This window comes from Chenopodium album, chromosome 25 (assembly GCF_948465745.1).
Source record: "Chenopodium album chromosome 25, dcCheAlbu1.1, whole genome shotgun sequence".
Taxonomy (NCBI): Eukaryota; Viridiplantae; Streptophyta; class Magnoliopsida; order Caryophyllales; family Amaranthaceae; genus Chenopodium; species Chenopodium album.
The window spans coordinates 31,939,558-31,961,075 of record NC_137858.1 but is presented as its reverse complement, the minus strand read 5'-3'; the positions used below and the strand labels follow the sequence as shown (position 1 = coordinate 31,961,075).

At 36.0% G+C, this 21,518-nt stretch overlaps 1 protein-coding gene across 2 annotated transcripts; it reads left to right on the top strand.

Moving 5' to 3' along the window:
* Positions 1–1,734: 1,734 nt before the first annotated feature.
* LOC145615642 (BRASSINOSTEROID INSENSITIVE 1-associated receptor kinase 1-like) lies at positions 1,735–10,846 on the top strand. Of its 2 annotated transcripts, none has more exons than XM_081670709.1 (12): positions 1,735–2,104; positions 2,431–2,591; positions 3,664–3,796; positions 3,892–3,963; positions 5,400–5,543; positions 8,020–8,091; positions 8,210–8,281; positions 8,377–8,450; positions 8,972–9,103; positions 9,189–9,530; positions 9,779–10,173; positions 10,322–10,846. In XM_081670709.1, exons 2-12 carry the CDS (start codon positions 2,504–2,506, stop codon positions 10,634–10,636), a joined length of 1,839 nt encoding a protein of 612 aa, XP_081526835.1. In that variant the 5' UTR covers positions 1,735–2,104; positions 2,431–2,503; the 3' UTR covers positions 10,637–10,846. The 2 variants fall into 2 exon arrangements, with proteins under 2 accessions (XP_081526835.1, XP_081526834.1); XM_081670708.1 differs by having other exon boundaries at positions 1,736–2,104; positions 2,397–2,591.
* Positions 10,847–21,518: the final 10,672 nt, after the last annotated feature.

The window sequence follows — 21,518 nt, the reverse complement described above, 5'->3', positions numbered from 1 at the left end:
TATTCCGATAAAGGAATATTCGTTCTTTTGCAGGTGTCCGAGTCTCATTTCCCGAAGAGCGCGACCAGTATACGAGGAAATCCAAAAATCACCCGAAACACCCATTGTGTTGTCTATGTCCCTATCTATTCTCTTCCAAGTCTTCCTTTGTGAGCCTTGCACGCCCTGGTTACCTGCCTTGTCATTGACTCCATGCTCTGGGTCTGGAGTGCTGATGGTTTCTTGACAGGAAATCAGATCAGCTTGAGTCAAGGAGCTGCGTTTCACTCTGAGGTTGCTGCTTGTTTATCTCGAGGGGTGCCCTCGGATTGGTTGTCCTTCCCCATAGCCAGAGTTCTATGTCCATCCTTAGAATTCTCCTCTTCGAAGCCAACAAAGAATAATTTTCAAGCCACCCCTGAGGGGCCCTTCCTTATCACACCATGGCTGTGATAACCTAGTAATTTAGGAGCACTTGGTTGCTTGAGTTTGGACAGCCAAGCCCTCTCCTTTTCTTGATCAATCACAATGAGTCTTGTTTGTTTCTTCGGTGAAGCTCCAAGCCAAGGCCCATATTCATAGACCACCTCCTTGCTTGTTAACGAAGCTTCGAAAAATTGACATTCATTGTCCGTGTGATCCATCCTCCCACAATAATAGCAAAATTCAGTCAGTCGTTCATATTGATGAATTCCACACTATTTCGAGCTCGAATGGCTTGTTGCAATTTTAATTCCTCTGCGCAAGGGTTTGTTAACATCAATCCGAACTTTAACACGGAGAAACTTGTTCCAACCAAGGGGGTCAGAGTCATCATAGTCAATAAATCCACCCAAATGTTCACCAATATCATAAGCAAAATCGGCATTCCTCCTATTGAAAGGAACGTCTTTGATTCGTATCCAGAAAGGTGTGTGGGAAAATCTGACTTCAGAGGGTTGTTCATCACCCATAATCTCATTTAGGAGTAGCAATTTTTTGTCAAAGAACCAAGGACTTCCTTCTATTACCCTAGCCTTATCTTCCTCATCGAAAGAATTGAAAAAACAAATCAATTTGTTTCCACCATTTGAATTGCCACATTATTCTTACAATTCCAGACATTTAACAAAGTTCTTTTCATTGCTTCTATGTTATAAGGTCTTATCGTTAACAATTTCCCCACCAGAGTGAGCGAAATTCGAGTCTTTGTATCATCATCTTCACCAGCGTCGAGGGTTCCGATAACAGAGTTTTCTTCTTCAGTCAAGCAAAGTTTCTCCCATTCCTCGATAAGGTCTTCAGCCATCGAAATCAGATTCAGGGAGAAAAATCAGTCAGAAATCGATAAAGATACAGAGGATTATCACCGAACGGACGAACAGGCGGAACGCTAAACCCTAGGTAGGGACGAGAGAAACTTTCACCCTAGGCAGGGACGAGAAGCATTACAATTTTGTTAAAGAGAAAGGGAAACTAAATCTCTCCCTCTCCTTCCCCCAATCTTTTACCCAAATAAGAAAAATTGTCTCCCTCCCTTTCTCTTTTCTTCTTTTCCTTCCATTTCTTTCTATCCAAACAAAATGTTAGTGATATTAATAACGGTACGGGTACCCGTCCTATGCTCACTCCTGAATATTGCATAGGTCGAATTTAGGACTTAAGGAGAAGCCGTGGTTAAAAAACATGAGTAGACCGTTTAAATCACTAAACAGTGACAATGACGAAAACACCCCTAGAAAATTCAAAAAGTGAGTGTACTAGAAAACAACAAAGTCAAAGGTCAAAGTTGTCATTTTAGCACAAGAATTAAAGAAAAAGCCGACTAGTAGTAGTAGAAGAAGGAGAAGAAGTGGGAAGTAGGAATACTCGTACGCTGACCAGCCAGAAATCGCTGACTAGTCTTACTCTCTCTCTCCTCTCTTTCCTTCTTCCTTTCGTCGCCATTCTCAGGCAAACCTCCTCCTCGTTGCTGCTGCTGTTTCCTCTCTTTCTCTCTCCTCCTCTTCCCAATACCCAACTCAACTTCTCAGCTTTACTTTCTCTCTCCTCTTTTTGAGCCGTGATTTCCGCCGATCTTCTTTGCCGCCGGTAGTTGTTTCCGGCACTGAGAACAGTGTTTTGTCCCGGAGAACGGGTTGTGATTGTGAGTTGCGATTTCCCTTTTTCCCAATTTTGATTTTGAGCTTGTTTTTGTTGATTTTTGAGTGTTCCTGTTTTTGGGGCTTTTTTGAAATATGTATAATTATAATGGGTGTTTGTTGTTTTTTATGATTGATTGTTGTTGCAGCATTTAATTCAATCTAATTAAGAAAGAAACCCAGAAATTTCTGCTGTTAATTTGCTGCATTTCTGCTTAATTAGGGAGGAGAGAGAAAGTGAGAGTTGACTGGGGTGTGCTTTGATTGACTTGATGATTACCCTTTGATTATTTGCAGATTTTTATGTGGTTCATGTTTGTGAACTGAACAGTTAAAGAGGATTTTGGTGAATTATATTAGTTGGGTTATGTGCGCTGCTCATTTAAGAAGATCAGAAAGACGAAATGGAGCAAGGGGTTTCCTCCATTTGGGCTTTTCTGCATTTGATTTTGGTCTTTAGTTACTTCCACTATGTTACTCCCAATGCCGAAGGTTAGTTCTTGTCTTTCGCTCCGAGTTTGTCTTAGTTCAATTCATTACCTGTGTTTGTTTGAATTTAGTTATGTTCCTCTTGTGATTATGAATATGATGATGTAAATTTTGACCCCATTTTGATGAAAAGAATTGGCTAATGATTTGTCTAGTAATTCTTATTTTTTTTCCGACCTGTAGTTAATCAAGCGGGAGAAGTTAAATGTCATTTCTTTTTTGTAAACACAGGGTTGATCATTGAGAATTTGAGAATAGAACATATAGTATAGGATAGCATGAGATGTTGGATACTCTATGCACTCATAATAATTTCAAATATTGATGGTATTAAGGAGGATCTCTGTTCTTAATGCTTAGTAGCCCAATTCCGAGGCTGCTTATATCTGAAGAATGCAACGTTGAGTAGTATTATTCTGACCCCTCAGCTTAGAACATAAGGTAATAGAAGTTGGATGCTTGAGGTGCTCATAAACAATACAATTATCTAAATTGCTTATAATTTTAGGACAGGTTCAATTTTATAAATGTTGGGTTCTGAGCTGCTTATATGTAATGAAGATGGGACTCTTGGGAGTGACATCTTTCTAACTCCTCAACTTGTTTAGCACATCTGCTTCCATTTTTGTAATATAGATACTGTACATTGCTAGTGCTTTCTTTTTTTCCATTTAATCTAGTGTCCTTTTCTAACCATTTACAAGAGTACTCTGAAATGTGTCTAAATAACATTCTTAATTGTGTGTTATCCAAATTTTGGAGAAAGTGATTTTAAAGTGCACTTTTCTGAGAGATGATGGATTGTGCTAGTTCTATAATTCGTTCTTTTCTTGAGCTAGAATTTTGTTTATGCTAATTCTGTCCTGCGGATCATTCTGCTTAGCAAGTTGAACTTCTTTGATAGTATGGAACTCTATGGATATATTTATTATTTGCAATTTTTTTTTTCCAAGTAAAAATGCTTCCTAGATCATTCTGTTCCTTACCTTCATCTGTTATTTTATAGAAGTTCTTGCTGAAATTCTTGTATTGCGTATTAGCTCCTGATGATGGTAGCATTGTGCATGTGAAACAGGTGATGCTTTGAATACACTCAAGTCTAGTTTGGCTGATCCTAATGGTGTATTGCAAAGTTGGGATCCCACCCTTGTAAATCCCTGCACATGGTTTCATGTTACATGCAACAGTGAAAACAGCGTCACCAGAGTGTAAGCTACTAAATTCTGTTTGAGTACTGTCTGTTAGCTCATGGATTCTTCTGAACTAGTTATTTATCATCAAATTATTTAATGTCTATGTTCAGTGATCTTGGCAATGCGAACCTAACTGGTCAACTTGTTACACAACTTGGTCAACTCCCAAATCTTCAGTACTTGTAAGTATTACTAATTAATTTAGATTGCTGGCTGTTTTTTTTTTCCACTGCTCTTGTTGGATTGACCCATATTCATGCAAGTAGTTGGTCTTGATTATTGTTTACTATAAATTGAGGTTGAGCTTTTGGCAATTTGAATGGGGCTTTTTAAAAAAATGGTCAGAGGCAATGCCAATTAATGTATTTATAAGGTCATTCATGGGCTTTTTTTTTTTTTTTTTTTTTTTTTTTTTTTTTTTTTTTTTTGGGGTGGGGGTGGAGGGGGTTGATTTCGACCTTGTATTGCAACCTGGCTAGGTAGTAATGTTTGGCTAGGTTGGATCACCTCGAATGATGTGAGCCGCATGTGGTGAGTGGGTAGCTGGAGCAATTCTGGTGGAATATAATAATTACCTAGAATTCATTTTACTCATTTATGGTGGTCTCTCAAAAGAAGCACAAGCTCATCGACAAAAATCTATTCTGTGGACTGATATTTTCTGGCTCATGATTCCATTTCCTGGATGTTTTGAGCTTAGGTCACATTAAGGCGTTAACATCTTTTGTGCTAAGTTTAAACTTCCTTCGTTTCTATTTACTTGACCCATAGCCTTGGGCACAATATTTAAGGAGAGGAGAGAGAAATTGTAATCTTGTGGCCCTTGTTGCACATGACCTTCCTTTTACCTCCAAAGTTACCCCAATGTGCACTTTTTGAGGGTAATTTAGAGAATTTATCCACTAAAAGTTTACCACATATAGTATGGGTCAAGTAATATGAAATTTCCATTTTAGGAATGTTAGTCATGTAATTAGAAACGGAGGAAGTATATGTTTAAAGGTTGCACTTAATTTCTTGGTATTTGTGCAAAAATTATTTTGGTTTAAACATTATCAAGGATTGTCCCACAAACCAATTTTTATAATGTTTATATGAATCTGTAGCACAAACCAAGATCTGTTGCCACTTCTCCAGTTATTATTATTACTCCATGGCCACAAGGACTGTAGTGAGTATACATTTTTAGAAAGATGGGTGGAAGCATGTGGAATACGGAAGTAATAGGCAAGGTTTATTTATTTACCTATTTTTGACAGGGAGAAAGGAAAATTGGCTTAAAATAATGTAAACTATTAACGGTGTGTGCAAAATAATACGACCTCAGCTACAACCTTTGGTATTATATGTGCAAAATGGTACGCCAGCCAACTAAGAAGGCATCTTAAGGAATATTCCGTCCATATTCATTATTAAATTATTTTTATTATATTTTTTCAAATATTTAAGTTTTTTTTTTCAAAAACACATTTTATGTTAATGAAAGTGAAGGTGTTAGAATGAATCAATAATCTTGTTTTCTTTTCATATTTTTTGGATAATCTTTGTTGTTTCTTGAGTGTTTTGCAGATTTTTCAGGCCGTGTAGACTAATAATTCTCTTCTTGTTTCTTTGACAGGGAGCTCTACAGCAATAACATTAGTGGGACAGTACCATACGAACTTGGAAACTTGACAAACTTAGTGAGCTTGGATCTCTACCTGAACAATCTTTCTGGTCCCATTCCTGATACGCTGGGCAAGCTCCAGAAATTGCGGTTCTTGTATGAATGCTTCTCAATCTCTGTTGTTAAGATTGAATTCCCTTTTTTTTTTAAAGATAATTGTTGTGTGCACATGGTATCACTTTGTTTCTTTCTGCATTAAATCAATTATCACTGTCCCGAAACCTGTTAGGATAATCAAGATATAATGATAATATATCATGTATCTTTGTGTTACTTGTATTGTTATGGTAGCACCGTAGCACTAAACCAATTTAAGAATGCCATAGAGTGTTAGCAGGCCCTTACAGCTTCAGTTTCTGAGAAACCTTTTGGTACTTATTCATTCCCTGACTATTGTTTCAAACGGAGTTGACCAAAAATACCCTTCTTATCTCTCTGACACATGACTTGACTTTTGACAATTCTGAATTTCTCATCAATTTGTAAAAATGAAATTATGATGATAAAACTTATTCTAGGTCATAACTTTTACATTTATTATTATTATAAACTGAAATGAACCTGGTGTGGATAAATAGGCTTGTTTAAACTTCAACAGGTAGCCAAAGGCAGTTGAGTGTATCATTATCTCTGCAATAAGTACCTTGGTTTTAAAAAGCGCGCCTCGCTCCGAGGCTCTGGGAAATGGGCTTTAGCTAGGCAAGGCTAAGTCACCTACGGAAGGCGCGCTCCTCGTGCGCCTCAAAGCGCCTTTGGTAAGGCGCGCCTTTGCACCTCAAGGAAATAACTAAAATTAAAGTTATAAATTGAAGAATGATGGACATTTTTTCAAATTCAGACTATCTTAGCTTTACATATATCATTATTTAATTTATTATGAATCTTTTTAATTGGTATTAAGTACAATCAAAGTAAAAAATAATTTGAAATAAATATATAGATACATGCACCTTGGATACATATGGCGTGCGTCTTCGCCTTGCGCCTAGGCTGCAAGGACCATTTGCGCCTTGCGCCTTTTAAAACTAAGGCAATAACAAACTCTATTAGATCTTTGACTTGAAAAGCAACTCCCATTTTCATTTGTTCAACAAATAAGAACTGCATTAAAAATAATGAGCTGATTTTGATTTAGTCCTTTCAAATTACACAGGGTCATAATGTATTGGCATGTCTGTTAGCACTTGACCTTTGAATCTTTTATCCTAGGTCTTGACTCATGACTAATGTTGAACGTTCTCCTAAATGTTTGGTTTCTCTAAAATTTTAATTTTCCTTTTGAAGAATTGTTCAGTGCTACACTGCTACTACACGGTGGGATCAATTTTTTGTATTATCTTAAGTAAAAAGGAAGATCTGAGAACTTGTTATTGGCTTTCCTGTTTAACATCTTAATATCTTATTGTGTTGCCAAATTATCATTTTGTATTATATTTTAGTTTAATTTGAAGTTAACATACTTACAGGAGGAGGAGGGAGGGGGGGAAGGGGGGGTGGGGGGTGGGGAGGGGGTCAAAAGTTGTTATATCTCTCTAATATTACAATGTTACCTTCCACATTTACTTTTACCATCACCATCTCAAACGCATCATGTTTCTGAGGTTCCTTTGGAAGGTGGGATAGGGGACCCCTGAACATATACAAAGAGTTGTAAACTTGACCATGACTTGTTAAAAAATAAAAATTCACAATAGGAGAGACAAGAATTCCCAACAATGAGAAAGAAAAGTTACAAAAATTTAAGCTGAATGAATAAACAAAATTAAATAAATAAAAAACTTTGTAAGACCGGATGATTTGTAGGCCCATTCCTTAATTGAAATGGAATAATTTTGCGGAGCTAGGGTAAAGGAGGGAAAGTGTCAACCTTTCATATTCAAAATAACCTAAACATTTGAAACAGTAGGGTAATGTGGATTCATATATGTCAAATTGCTTATTTCATATCCTTAATACTCCTTCCATTCTTTTTTGTTCTACTCACTTTCCATCTTAGGCCGTTCTTTTATGTTCTACTCTCTCTCTCTCTCTTTATTCACCTTCTTCTTACACAAACCCACCTTTTTGCATTTTCTCTCTTACTTTATCTTACACCTCACATTCTTCAACAACTTCTTAAATTTCATATCTATAGTGAACAGAACATAAAAGAAAAAGGTGACTATTGTTGCTAAGAAAAAGGTGCAGTTGGATTCTTCTCTTAGATCTTGAGGCCATATTAGATGTAGGCATCCAGAAGGTACTGTATCAGCAGTTCTGGTTCTTCTGAAAATCATCAGAAGTAATTGGGTGGTTGGGTTTAAGGTATTTATGTTCTATTTGTCTCAAACATCATGCTTTATATGATCTTCTTTACTTTTTGGTGTATATATGTTAATTTGTTTTCTGTTGTTCTTTTTTTTGTGAGTCTACTAGAATATGTTTTAGATTATATTTATTGCTAGTTACTCTGTTATTTTACACAGTTAGCATGCTCTTTAAGAATGTTTTATTTCTTTTGCATATGCCTTCAAACTGTCATTTTGTCCTAATTTCTAACAGTTTCTGTTGCATGACTTTTCTGCACGGATAGGCGGTTGAACAACAACACCTTGTCAGGAGAAATACCAAATTCATTAACTGCTATCACTACCCTGCAAGTCCTGTGAGTGTCACATTACTTTTTTCAATGTCAGAAATTGCAGTGCTTCTCATGCGCATAAGTTTTCTATGCACTGTTAAGAGGTGTATAAATTTCTAATTTCCCAAAATGTGGCTTGCAGTGATTTATCATACAACCACTTGCATGGAAATGTTCCTACTAACGGATCCTTTTCAATGTTTACCCCCATAAGGTTAACAAACTTGTCCTTATATACTCTTCATGATTTAATTGATTTTAAGTTGATGCTAAGTTTTCTATGTTTGCTGTTATGTCTCTTGATTTCAGTTTTAATGGTAATAATTTGAAAATGCCAGCAGTTACTCCAACTGGTCCAATTTCACCGCCAAGTTCTCATTCAGGTTTGCCTTTGACTTTATGGTGCTATTCTAACGTTGATCTTCCTGAAGTATGTATTATGTCATCTGCTAACTCCCAATTTCATTTTATAATGATATTTAAGTACTTTTTAATTGATTTGTTAGGCAAAAATTGCCTTTTACTTTTCAAAGCTCACCAATATTAAATCCACTTTTTTGGTTTGATTTTCATGGTAATAAATTCATTTCCTGTTCCTTATGTTTGATTTCTGGTAATTAATTTTTCAAATAGCAATTGTCTTCTGAACCTAATTAAGTGATTGACGGGAGGTTTAGGGTTCATTGAGTTGGATGGTTATAATGTTTAAGCTGTTTGCTGTACCCTTTTGCTTTCCCTGCCATTAGTTCTATATTTATGTTGGCTGTGTTGATTTCTAAACTGGACCCATGTGAGTGCTTATTTTTCCCTGCCCCTAGATAACTGAAGAATTTTTTCATAAACTGAAAAAAAATTGTCCAGTATATGATTCAGTGTTTGATGCATCTTCCAAATGCTTTTTCAGTTGCCAATAGTGCCACTGGAGCTATTGCTGGAGGAGTTGCTGCAGGTGCCGCTTTACTATTTGCAGCTCCTGCAATTGCCCTTGCTTACTGGCGACGGAGGAAGCCACAAGAACATTTCTTTGACGTGCCTGGTTAGTGGAAACCTAAAATACATCTTTTATTGACATTAAATCATCGCGACACATTAATCCAATGTTGTAATTTCACTGATTTCAGCTGAAGAAGATCCAGAAGTTCACCTGGGACAACTCAAAAGGTTCTCTCTGCGAGAACTACAAGTTGCAACTGATAATTTTAGCCACAAAAATATTCTTGGTCGAGGTGGATTTGGAAAGGTTTACAAGGGCAGATTGGCTGATGGCTCTCTTGTGGCAGTCAAGAGACTTAAAGAGGAGCGCACCCAAGGTGGAGAACTCCAGTTTCAAACTGAAGTTGAAATGATTAGCATGGCTGTCCATCGAAATCTGCTCCGTTTGCGTGGATTTTGCATGACACCCACTGAAAGATTACTTGTTTATCCATATATGGCCAATGGAAGTGTTGCATCCTGTTTGAGAGGTATTTTTATAATTTTATTTATTCCTGGTGGTTTACAATATTCTGTGATATATTTACCTCTCCAAATCTAAGCATGATCAAATGTAAGGGTTTTTGATGTTGCAAATTTAATTCAATGCAAGTATTGAAGCTATCCATTGAAGTGCTACCTTTATGATGATACTAGCTGTTAAATTGGTAACATTTGATTTTTTCATTTGCCTGTTGCTTCTATAAGTAGTAAAATCTGTTTTGCCCCTTCATTGTAGAACGTTCGGAGACACACCCACCACTTGATTGGGATATTCGGAAGCGAATCGCATTGGGAGCTGCTAGAGGGCTTGCTTATTTGCATGATCATTGTGACCCTAAAATTATTCATCGTGATGTAAAAGCTGCTAACATATTATTGGATGAGGTGTATGAAGCAGTTGTTGGGGATTTTGGCTTGGCAAAACTCATGGACTACAAAGATACACATGTTACTACAGCTGTACGTGGCACCATTGGACATATAGCACCAGAGTATCTCTCAACTGGAAAATCATCAGAGAAAACTGATGTTTTTGGTTATGGGGTTATGCTACTAGAGCTCATTACCGGACAAAGAGCTTTTGATCTTGCCCGATTAGCCAATGATGACGATGTTATGCTGCTTGATTGGGTATATATACGGATTTCATCTTCTCTAATCTTTGGGAACTTCCTAAAATATGTTGTGGCAATCTTTTTTAATCTAGTTACTGCCAAGGTTTTCTGTTCTCACTAATGTGATTCTTGACCTTTTTGTTTATTTTTTTTTTCTTTTTCAGGTTAAAGGGCTATTAAAAGAGAAGAAATTGGAGACCTTGGTTGATGGTGATTTGCAGGGAAATTATATTGACGCTGAAGTTGAGCAGCTTATTCAAGTTGCATTGCTTTGCACCCAAAGCTCTCCAATGGAACGGCCTAAAATGTCGGAGGTGGTCAGAATGCTTGAGGGTGATGGCTTGGCTGAGAGGTGGGAAGAATGGCAAAAGGAGGAGATGTTCCGCCAGGAAGCTAACCTCACTCACCCCAACAATGGAGAATGGGTTATTGACTCTACTTCCAATCTCCGACCAGATGAACTGTCTGGTCCGAGATGATATTTTTTTAAAAGGTTAATATTTGGAATGTATGTAATTCTAAGTGTTGTAAAAGCTGTTAATGTATTGAAAAATCAATAGTTCCCTCATTTGTGAATATTTTTCCTTATTTTTCTCTTTTATCACTCTCATTTTCCCCCCTTTTTCCAGATTACCTTTTTCTAGTGTATTCAAAATGACAAATACCGAATACATATACTTGGTTGTTCATATGGTTCTTGGTTGGAGATGTTTGTGGGTGTTAGGGAGTACAGTTAGCACAATGTGATCAAAACACCATGTGTAATAGATTTTATGCAGGAAATTAGTTATTTTTTAGTGTATCAATAAAAAAAAAAAAATGATGTTCTTTTTTCAACTAGTTGTACTTTGGCAAGATGTTTTAGCCTTAAACAACTTGGACTCATTGAGAGGGATGTCAATGGGGCTGGACAAGGTGGATGTTGGCCTTCCTAGAATTCTAGCCCTGCTTAACATTTTCATCCTCATCCTCTTGGTGGCTTCAAAATCTATCCTTGTTTTTGCTAGTGCATAGAAGCCCAAAATTATTCACGCCCCACCCCCCACTTGAATATCCATACCCATTTAATCCCTGTTCAAGATCCGCCAAATCCATACCTTCCAAATCCAACAATAATTTTTTCTCTTGGAGAAAAAAAATATAATATATGTATCTATGGATACAAAGTGGGATATGGGCCTATGGGGCGAGTACGAAGTTGGGCAGGGCAGACAGGTACAACCTAAAATCCATTCCATCCCAACATTCATAGTGAGTATGATTTTCATCATCCTTACCGTCTTATTAACATCCTTGCTTATATATGGCTCACCAAATTCTTAATGGAGTAAATTTTGTGCACTCCACTAAAGAAATGAAGAAACAAAAATTTCTAAAAAGAAGATATATGCACACATTTAAATAATAAAATTGCAAGAAAGTAGATTTCCATAACTTCTACTTTGTGTTGAGATTATATTTCGTTGCAATTTGGATATATCTTGAGCTAATATACAACTAGTCTTGTATGCACACGATGTGTAAGTTTGTGTATTATGTACGCTTTTTTGTTGCTACAACTCTGATGTTTTACAATATCATCGTATTTTTACAACTTTTCAAACATATTTTTAAGAGTTTAGAGCCCTCTCAATTATTTGGACTCTAATTGTTTGAGGTCTTGTATGATCTTTAAATTTCATTATTTTTGATGGGGATAAATAATTTCATTAATAACTAGCCATAGGGAATTTATAATATGTACTGTAGTAATAAATATGTACAGGGGTATCCCTTCATGGTAATATTAGTAGTATTTTGATTTGATTTATTAAAAGCCAACACATGACAAAAAAAAAATAAAAAATAAAAAAATAAATAAAAAATTGGCTGTCAAATAGTCAGGGGTTATTAAAAGAAGATCCCTGTCAAAGGGGAGATTTTTTTGGAATAATCAAATGGTTGGTTTTTTAATTTTTTAGTATATGAAGCAAAGGTGAGATTATTTATTTTCATTTTTTCCAAAAAAAAAAAAAAAAATTGCTATTTTGTATTAATGAGCGAAAATTCATGCAAATGAGCAAATTTGATTATATAATAGCTGGATAATTGCCCTTTTCTTGAGTTTATAATATGTTAATAATTGCCCTTTTCTTGAGTTTATAATATGGACTAAAACAATATTGGTTGTATTTGGAAAGGGAATTTTTGTTAGAAAAAACTTTTTAAAGCAATTTTTTTTGTCACAAAAAACCTTTAAAATTTTTTTAGGAACTTAAAACCTGATTGTAAATTTTTTTTGTTAGACAACCAAGGACCTCTAATTTCTCTTATTTTTTCTAATGACCCTCTAACTCACACATAATTATTTACTACTACCTCTGTTAACTTTTAGTTGCAACTTTGGAATATTTTATATCACACAAATAATACCCTAAAGTTGCAACTAAAAGTTAACGGAGGTGGTATTTAAATTAAGTAATAATTTTTTTTTAAGAAAAAAAACAAACAACCCCAACACCCCCTAGCAACATCCTTCTCTTCCCCCTCCCCAATCCGAGCCGTCACCTAGAACCCCCAACTCTCGGTGACCAACCTCCACCGTCTGCCGACCTCCCTCCTTTCCCCCCTTCCCCCACTGCGACCACCTATCTCTAATTCTCTATAAGAACCCTAACCCTGATGATAGCCCTTCCCCTCGCCATTTTACCTCAATTTCATCACATAACCCTATTTTCTCTCTCTTCTTCTTCCATCAATTCAATGCCAATTTCTTTAACGCAAACCCTAATCAAGCCCTAATTTCAAAACATTGAAAAATCCCCAATATCATTAACATAATAAACAATGCTTGCTAACAAAATTTATCGTAAAGAAAAGGCCCTCCGTCAAAAGTAAGCTTCTTCCAAGATATTTGTTGTATTTAGCACAAAACACGAGGAAAAATTTGGGATCAATTTTTTTTGTAGAAAAAACTACTACCTCCGTTACATATTAGTTGCAACTTTGGAATATTTTATCTCTCACAAATAATCCCCAAAGTTGCAACTAATATGTAACGGAGGTAGTAGAACATGAACTGTTAGAATATATGATAAAATTATCATATATTCAATTTATTGTACCTATCTTTATATTGTCTAAGTAAATATTTTAATGTATATCCTAGCATGTATATCGCCTAACTTGTAGGCTTAGGTTTCCTTGTCAACAACCATAATTGTAGGCTTGTAGTTGACTTGTATGATGTATATTTGCACAGTATTGCTAATGAGAAACCAACGAATTCCATTCTTTCATGGTGTAGGCGTCGTTCGAAGTGCGCCTACATTAAGCATGCTGTGAATATGCTTGGCACGCATAGGAAGTGGGAATTGACATATACGATTAGGGACAAAGCAAAGTAGGGAGCCGCCAACAAGTTTTTAAGGAACTTGTAAACCGTTCACGGATCATAAAGACAACCATGATAAAGGGACAACAATAGGCAACAACGATTGACCCGTGAAGGTTACACCCCATTCATAATCCATGAGATTACTAACTCCAATGGTTCGGAACCACAAAAGGAGGATCGGGGATGATGGTACGAAGTGAGTCATGAAGTCACGTTCGCCCGTATTGGCCTCTACTCGATTTTTATTATGAAAAGTATTCCTGTGATCTCAAAGGCATACAACCAAAGATTCAATTTGCTCCAAACAATTATTATGCTAAATTGGTTGAATATTAATGCACACATAATTCTAAAATATTGGTGATCACTTGATTTAATAACAAGATTAAAAAGGAACCTAAACCGGTTGTCCAAATTATCTTATTAGTCGTGATTTTCAATTACATATTCCCTTTAATGTGCAATATGGTGATCATAATAATAATAGAATAAACATTAATATTGGAAGCAATTCAACAATAATAACGTTAGTCCAAATCAAATAAAAATAACCCTAATCATGATATTAGCAATATAAAATAAAATAAGTAAGTAAATTAATTAATTACTCACATTCCGCGCGTTCCTTTAAATTGCTACATCATGAATAAATTGTTAGTAACTTCAATAAAAATAAATCAAATGAAATTAAATTAAATGAAAAATAGAGTTGGTTTGGTCCAAACCCTCAGTTATTGGTACCTTTCATGCCTTGGTTTAAGGACGGAACCTCGGGTTAAGTATGGACTCCTTGGAATGCTTAAGGGAAGAATAATGTAATTAGAAATGTAGGTTTAAGTCTTAGAATATGAGAGAGAGAGAGAGAGAGAGAGAGAGAGAGAGAGAGAGGGGGGGGGGGAGAATAGTTGTTGGTGTAAAAGAGAGGAAGAGAGAATGATTTGATGCTCGGAACTACAGAAAGGAGGGGGTATTTATAGGGAAAATGAGCTGGGGGAACACACGGAACCCTTAAAAGATAAAAACCCTAAAAAAATTGCACCGCAACACGGCAGAGGGCACCGTGTCACGGGGAATCCCATCGTCAGACGGGGGAAAATCCCGTGACACGATGGACTACAGTGTGACGTGGGAAATAATTAGGGTACGGGGGGATAAAACGCGTGAAGGTTTTACGCGGAAAAGACACGGAATTTCCCCGTGTCAAAGCAGAGACACCGTGTCACGGGGAATCCCACCGTCAGATGGGGCAAACTCCCGTGACATGGTGCTTTTGCACTATGCACGGTGATTCCAGGTTTTTACCCATTTTTAAAATCATCATAACTTTTGATCCGTAACTCAGAATAAGGCATATAATATATCATTGGAAATCTTATCAAGTCTACTTTCCAACCCAATTAAAATCAGGCCAAAATCCTTTGTAGATTTTAAGATATGGCCGTTTTAGTGGAAGGATGTCGGTTTTGGGCCGAGTTTAGTGTTTTGCTCATATCTTTTCCGTTATAGCTCGGAATTAGGCTTATGATATATGGTTGGAAAGCTTATTAAAATTCCTATCCAACCAATTTATAATTGGATCAAAATTATATAGCCATAAAATCAGTTCAGCTCGGTTTTGCGATGTGGATATGCAAAGTGGAAAATAAGTTATGGTTTAGGGAAATGAGCTAGGAAATGAATTGGTTTATGAAATGTATTGGATAGAACATAGATTTAAGTACTCCAAAGATTAAATACTCAACCCGACCAATAACGGCGGTGAAAGGTGTTCATCATCAGGTTTGGTTTTGGGGAGACATTTTTAGGTGTCTACACATGGTATTAGTCACATATCAATCCTCACCCTAACAAATACCTATCTTCTTTCTCTTTTCATCCTTCCGCTGCTATATCCAATGGCCGAATCTTTAAAATTTCATCCTACTCTCGCCATCACCAATGTGAAATCTCTTATTCCCATCACATTAGATGTTGCAGGCATGTATCACTCTTGGGCGGCCTTGTTCAAGGTTTAGTTAGGGTTCATGAATTGCATAATCATATAATTCCTCCGGGAGGAAAAAGAAATCGCCGAGTATGTTGCATCCAAAGCTACCGATCCAGCCCTATGGAAACGTCTTGATGCCGCTGTCCTCAATTGAATATATGTGAGCATATCCACTGATCTTCTCAATGCTATCTTGCTTAAGGACGATATTGCTCAAGGGGCATGGGCACGTCTCGAGTCAATGTTTCAAGACAACAAAGTTTCATGGGAAACTCACCTGGAGGAAGAGCTCGTACGTAGACCTCGACTTTACGAATTTTTCATCAATTGATAGCTACTGTAATCACATCAGGCCCCTAGCCGATGTGGATGCTCCTATCATCAACAGCCGACTTTTCCTCAAGTTAACGGCTGGCTTACTTGAAGCTTATGCCGGGACCATCGACATAATTAAGAACCAGGAGCCTTTGCCTTCCTTTGAGAATTGTCGCTCTCGTCTCAAACTTGTGGAGAGGACGATTAAAAATCGCCTCGCCGAGGAGGGAGGATCCAACAACTACTCTCAAACTATTCTTGTTGCCGGCCACCACGGTTCGGAGAATAATTTAGCCTCCTCTTCTTCTTCTCGCTCCAATTCCAAAGGGAACAAGCAAAAGAAGTCGAGTTCTAAGTCCTCTGGGAAGGGCCGAAATACCAACACTAACAGCCAAATCGCTCCATAGACCCAACCTCCTCTTGGGCCTCACACTGTGCCGTTCAATTGGGAACAACAGCCCTGGGCAGCTTGGGCTCCATGGATGGTTCAGTGGCCAAACCCGCCCCCTTGTCCGTACCCTGCATCTTCATGGGCTGCGAAACCGAGTCAACAAGCTGGAGCAAAGTCACCTCGGCCTGGTATTTTGGGCTCAACCGCAAGCTTATAACGCCATGGGACAGTCTTCCTCTTACACACCAACTGATATTGAAGCAGCTATGCGCGCTCTCTCGTACTCTCAGCCGGGTGGTAATTATTTCATAGACACCGGCGCCACATCTCACATGACAACAGATCAAGATATTATTTCCTCATATGTCAATTCGAGCATTCATAGTAATAACATTGTTGTTGGTAGTGGTCATTTAATTCCAATGTAGGTCATGGTAATACTAATTTGCCTAATCCATACCCACCTTTTGCCCTAAAAAATGTCTTACATGCTCCCAAATTGATTAAAAACCTTATTTTTGTCCATAAATTCACAACTGATAATATGGTTTCGATTTTGATCTTTTTGGATTTTTAAGTGAATGATTTACAAACGGGAACCAAACTTCTAAGATGTAACAGTGTGGGGGATCTCTATCCTTTATTTTCCAACAATCAAGCCAATTCTTTCGTCACACAATCTGCTCTTTCTGCTATTTCCTCTGAATTATGGCACAATCACTTGGGTCATCCTGGTGCTGTTGTTCTTCGATCTCTTAGTAGTCAAAAGTTTATAGATTGTAATAAGGCATGTACTTCTTATTGCTATTCTTGTCCTTTAGGAAAACATTCTCAATTACCTTTTTTCTAATTCTATGTCGTTTACTGTTCTTCCTTTTGATATAATTTATAATGATATATAGACTTCTCCAATATTGAGTTCCAATGGCCATCGTTATTATGTTTTGTTTCTCTTTGACTACAGCAAATTTTTATAGACATTTCCCATTGCAAAGAAATCTCAAGTTAAACACTTGTTCAAATCTTTTCACTCACGTTATTTTTTTGTTAATTCCGAGCTCAATTCGGACTCCTAAGGACTAAAATGGCCCCTAAAACCTTAACTGAAGATTTTTCGACATGTAAACCGATGAAAAAATTGAATCGCGCTACAATTATCAATTTATACGAACTTTTGGGATGCAATTTGCAATTTTGTTTTTAAATGGCTGCAATTTGCAAAATACGAACTTTAAATGGCTGCAATTTGCAAAATACGAACTTTAAATGGCTGCAATTTGCAAATTTTCCTTAATTTCTATTTTCTATCTCACAAAGATTTGATCATCTTATTTTCCTACCTTATTTCATCCTTGATTATTCACCAAGTAAACCTCTTTTTCCATATTATATTTCATGACAACACACTTTCCTTAAATTAATTATTCTTAGTCACCTTAATGTTAAACTTTTCACAATTCTTTAACTAGTATTCTCTTCTCCAAGTAGTTTTCTTAGTTCTTTTTTACCACAATTCTCTCTACATTCTCCTACCAAATTCTTTTATTCATGAGTCTATAAATACCCCCTTCATACCTCTCATATTCTTCGCACCAAAACCCAATTCTCTTCTTCTCTTCTTCTTTTCCCTAAACTTTTTCATACTTTTTTTCTCCTCTTTTTACACAAATCATCCCGTTTATCTTTGAAGCCAGTTTTCGGGAACTTCTGGTCCGTTTTGGGGTATTGACGTTCACAAAAGATTGTTCATCTTGAAAAATACTTGAGGTTAGGCTCAAGAATCACCCAATTCGGAGTTATATTGAAGGGGTTATGGCCTCTGCAAGTTCTGCCTATTCTTTCTAACGAAAAATCAATTCTCTTTAATCCTATTCATTTATCTTCTTCATGGTTAGTTTTCTAAAATACAATACCTATTTCAAAGCTATAATTTTATATTAAAGTATTATTTTAAAAGAGTTTTATAGTCCATGCACATTACATTTGAGTTTATGTTGTGATAACCTTATGGTTATGTTATTTGCAAAGTGTATTCATAATTGAACTTTGACAGTGCGAAGTGTTGATTGGTATTCAGAATCAAGGTTCTTGAGTTACTTTGTGTAAGGATCAAGGTACGTTTAAGTGGCTAGATACCTTTGAAAGTGGTTGGTTTGAATAACAAGTTTTATACGATTTTATTGGTGGATGAATTAAATTGATTTGAATTATTTTTGAAATAAATTATGTTTGAAGGTATTGATTTTAATAAAAGTATTTTGAATGATTGATTTTTAAATCATGTTTTGAATGGTTTGAATTACTTATCATGTTTAAATAAATGATTTGATTTTAAAAGGTTTGTTGAATTAAATAAAAGGTTTTTTTTTTTTTTTTTTTTTTCCAAGGAAGAGTTATTGATTTTGAAAGTTATTAATATGAGATTTTATTCTAAGTATTTATTTAAAAGGTTATTATGATTTTGAAAGTATGTGGAATTATTAGAAAGGAGTTTGAATTATATTGGAATTATTGGATATTAAAAGGATTTTTTGAACCATTGAATTATTATTATTAATGCTTTATAAGCATGTTGGTAATCCCACTATGCGGATTTGGTTTATTGATAAGGCCTTGGACTTTGTATGACCGGTTCTTTCCTCAAGAATAGCCTTGTAATATAAGGAGATCGACTATCTTGGGGGGTGTGCACACTTGGGTGAGGAATTGGATTAAAAGAAATTGGTTCTTAATAAAGAAATTGGTTTTATTAACTATTATTTTGAATATTGAATCATTGGAATCGATTTTGGAATAATGAGTTTTGAATTTATTGGATTAATTATTGGAATTGATTTTAAAAGCATGTTTGCAAAAAAATTAAGTTTACATTATCTTGCACTTATCGTACTTAGCATAATTAGCTAATCCGTATTTCTTATTTGTTTTGGTTTGTCCTGTTTATCGTAATGGTAAGCAGTGTAGACTATTTTCAGGTGGAGTCATGAATGAGCATATGGGAGTCTCGGGACTTGCTTCACCTAGTTTAGGAATGTTGATCTTGTCTTTATTTTGAGTACCCATAAAAATGTTACTTTTTTTATAAGTATTAATAAAAGAAAGTTGAGTTTCCGCTGCAAGTTTTGTTATTGAGTTAAGTATTTTGAGTAGCCTTGCGTAATCACGCGGCGGTAATACACCCAAGCTTATCTCTACGTCATAAGTATACGTATATGTAGACACCCATTTGTGTCTCCCCAAAACCAAACCCAGTGATGAATACCTTTCGCGTCGAACCATAATCGAATGAAGTGAAAGTGTGAAAAGTCTAGTGTTGCGGTTAGTTTTTATTAAATTTTTTTTTTTTTGTTTTCGAAGACCTGCTCTATTTTATGAAAATAGCCATGCCAGTTTAGTTTGGTCCATGATAATGGTCCAATTATTGTGTAGTTGGATAGGGCTTGAAAAGAGCTTTCCAACAATATATTATAAGCCCAATTCCGATGAATAAAGAGGATAATTATATATACCTACACTCTAGTGTAGGTAGCACTACCTACACCCCCACTATCCACTTTCCCCAAAAAACACACTGCTATAGTTAACTTTCTACACCCTAAAAAATATAAGATAGAAGCATTGTTTTCACTCTCCTAAAATTAGTATACATTTTTAATCTTCACTCTCCATTCTCTCTTATCAAAATTTGCAAAAATATTTACTTAAAAACTCGAAATTTTCTATAAAAATCAAGTGCGGTCTTTGATATAAGAGATGGCGTCACACAATTGCAAGGATATAAAATCAAATTGTAAGTTATTTTTGGAAGAATAAAAGTGCAAACCCTAACTTTTTGCCATATTATTCAACTATTTTCTGTAAACATATTAAAATTTTGATAGTAGCTCTTGAATTCTTATACTTTTTTTATCACAAAAGTGATTTATTATAATTATATTAAAATAATGTTTTGTATATATATATACACTCTTCTGTGTTGAATTAATTTATGGTGTGTTGTTTGATTACAACATTGCTGGACATAAAAATTGAAAACAGAGTTTAAGTGTCCTTATTTTATGGATAATTTGATCTATTTTCATAAAATTATATAAATGTAAATTTAGTTCGTAGTGAAAATTATTTTTTTGATGAATTTTCATTTTCATTTACATAAATGTTCATTTATATATTAGTAAGCGGTCATTAATGTTCATTTATATATTAGTAAGCGGTCATTCACATATTAATAGACGATCTACATAATGAATTCTAATAATCTCTTAATGATGTCTATTTTTGGCCGATTTCTACACATATTTTCTATAGGTATAGTTAATTTAGTTCATAATGAAAACTATTTTTGAAGCTCGTTTGACTTTTAACACTTGTTCATGTTCATATTGTAAGATGTTCATTTATAATTTAATAATTGTTCATTTTTGTATTGCACTGTATATGATCATTTTCTAATAATGAGTTCATATTTGTATGTGTAAATGTTTATAAATGATTTAAAGATTAGATCTCTTATTACATAGGATAATTATATTAGAAAGTGTTTGGGGTATTTTTACCCTTGACAAGTGGACCAATGAGGAGGTGCCACGTGTCAGAGGCTGGCAGGTCATCCTTGACCAATCTCCAGCTGACACGTGGCCTCTCCAGATACTCTCTTAGAATTGCGGCCTTCAAGGACCCAATTCCCCAAAAATCCGCTATTTGGCGGCGCATCCCATCAGCCCTAGGTCAGAATGACCTAAGGAGGGGCACTTTTCCCAATGACCCTATAAATAGGGAGATATTCCCCCAAAATGGGGGACATCCAGAAATTTACTATCATTTATTACATCCTACTTTCTCTCTCATCAGAGAACACCCGAGCTTGGAATCCAAGCAGATCCCCACCTAAATTTCCGCACTTTTTATTCTCCTTCAAGTTACTAACTTGAGCGTTGGAGGCGGAGCACCACCCAACCGGTGTCTCCGTTGTTTTTGCAGGTACAGAGTCAGCAGGACCAGTCTTCGAGTTGTAACTCTCCCAAGGGACAAAAACACCCAAAACATTTGGCGCCGTCTGTGGGGAGAGTACCTCAAGATGGTTCAAAATTCTGTACCAATTCTCAATTCTACCTCTCTACGTCCGGGTACTCAGACAGGTAACCAAGAGGACGTGCAACCGGTTATTCAGCTGGAAGGGTTTGAAATCCCTCAGCCTCCGCCTCAGCCTCAGCCAGAGGTATTCACTGAGGAGGAGGAAGAAGAAGAAGACAATGATGTGGAGACCTACATAACCAAAGATGGCTCCCTCAT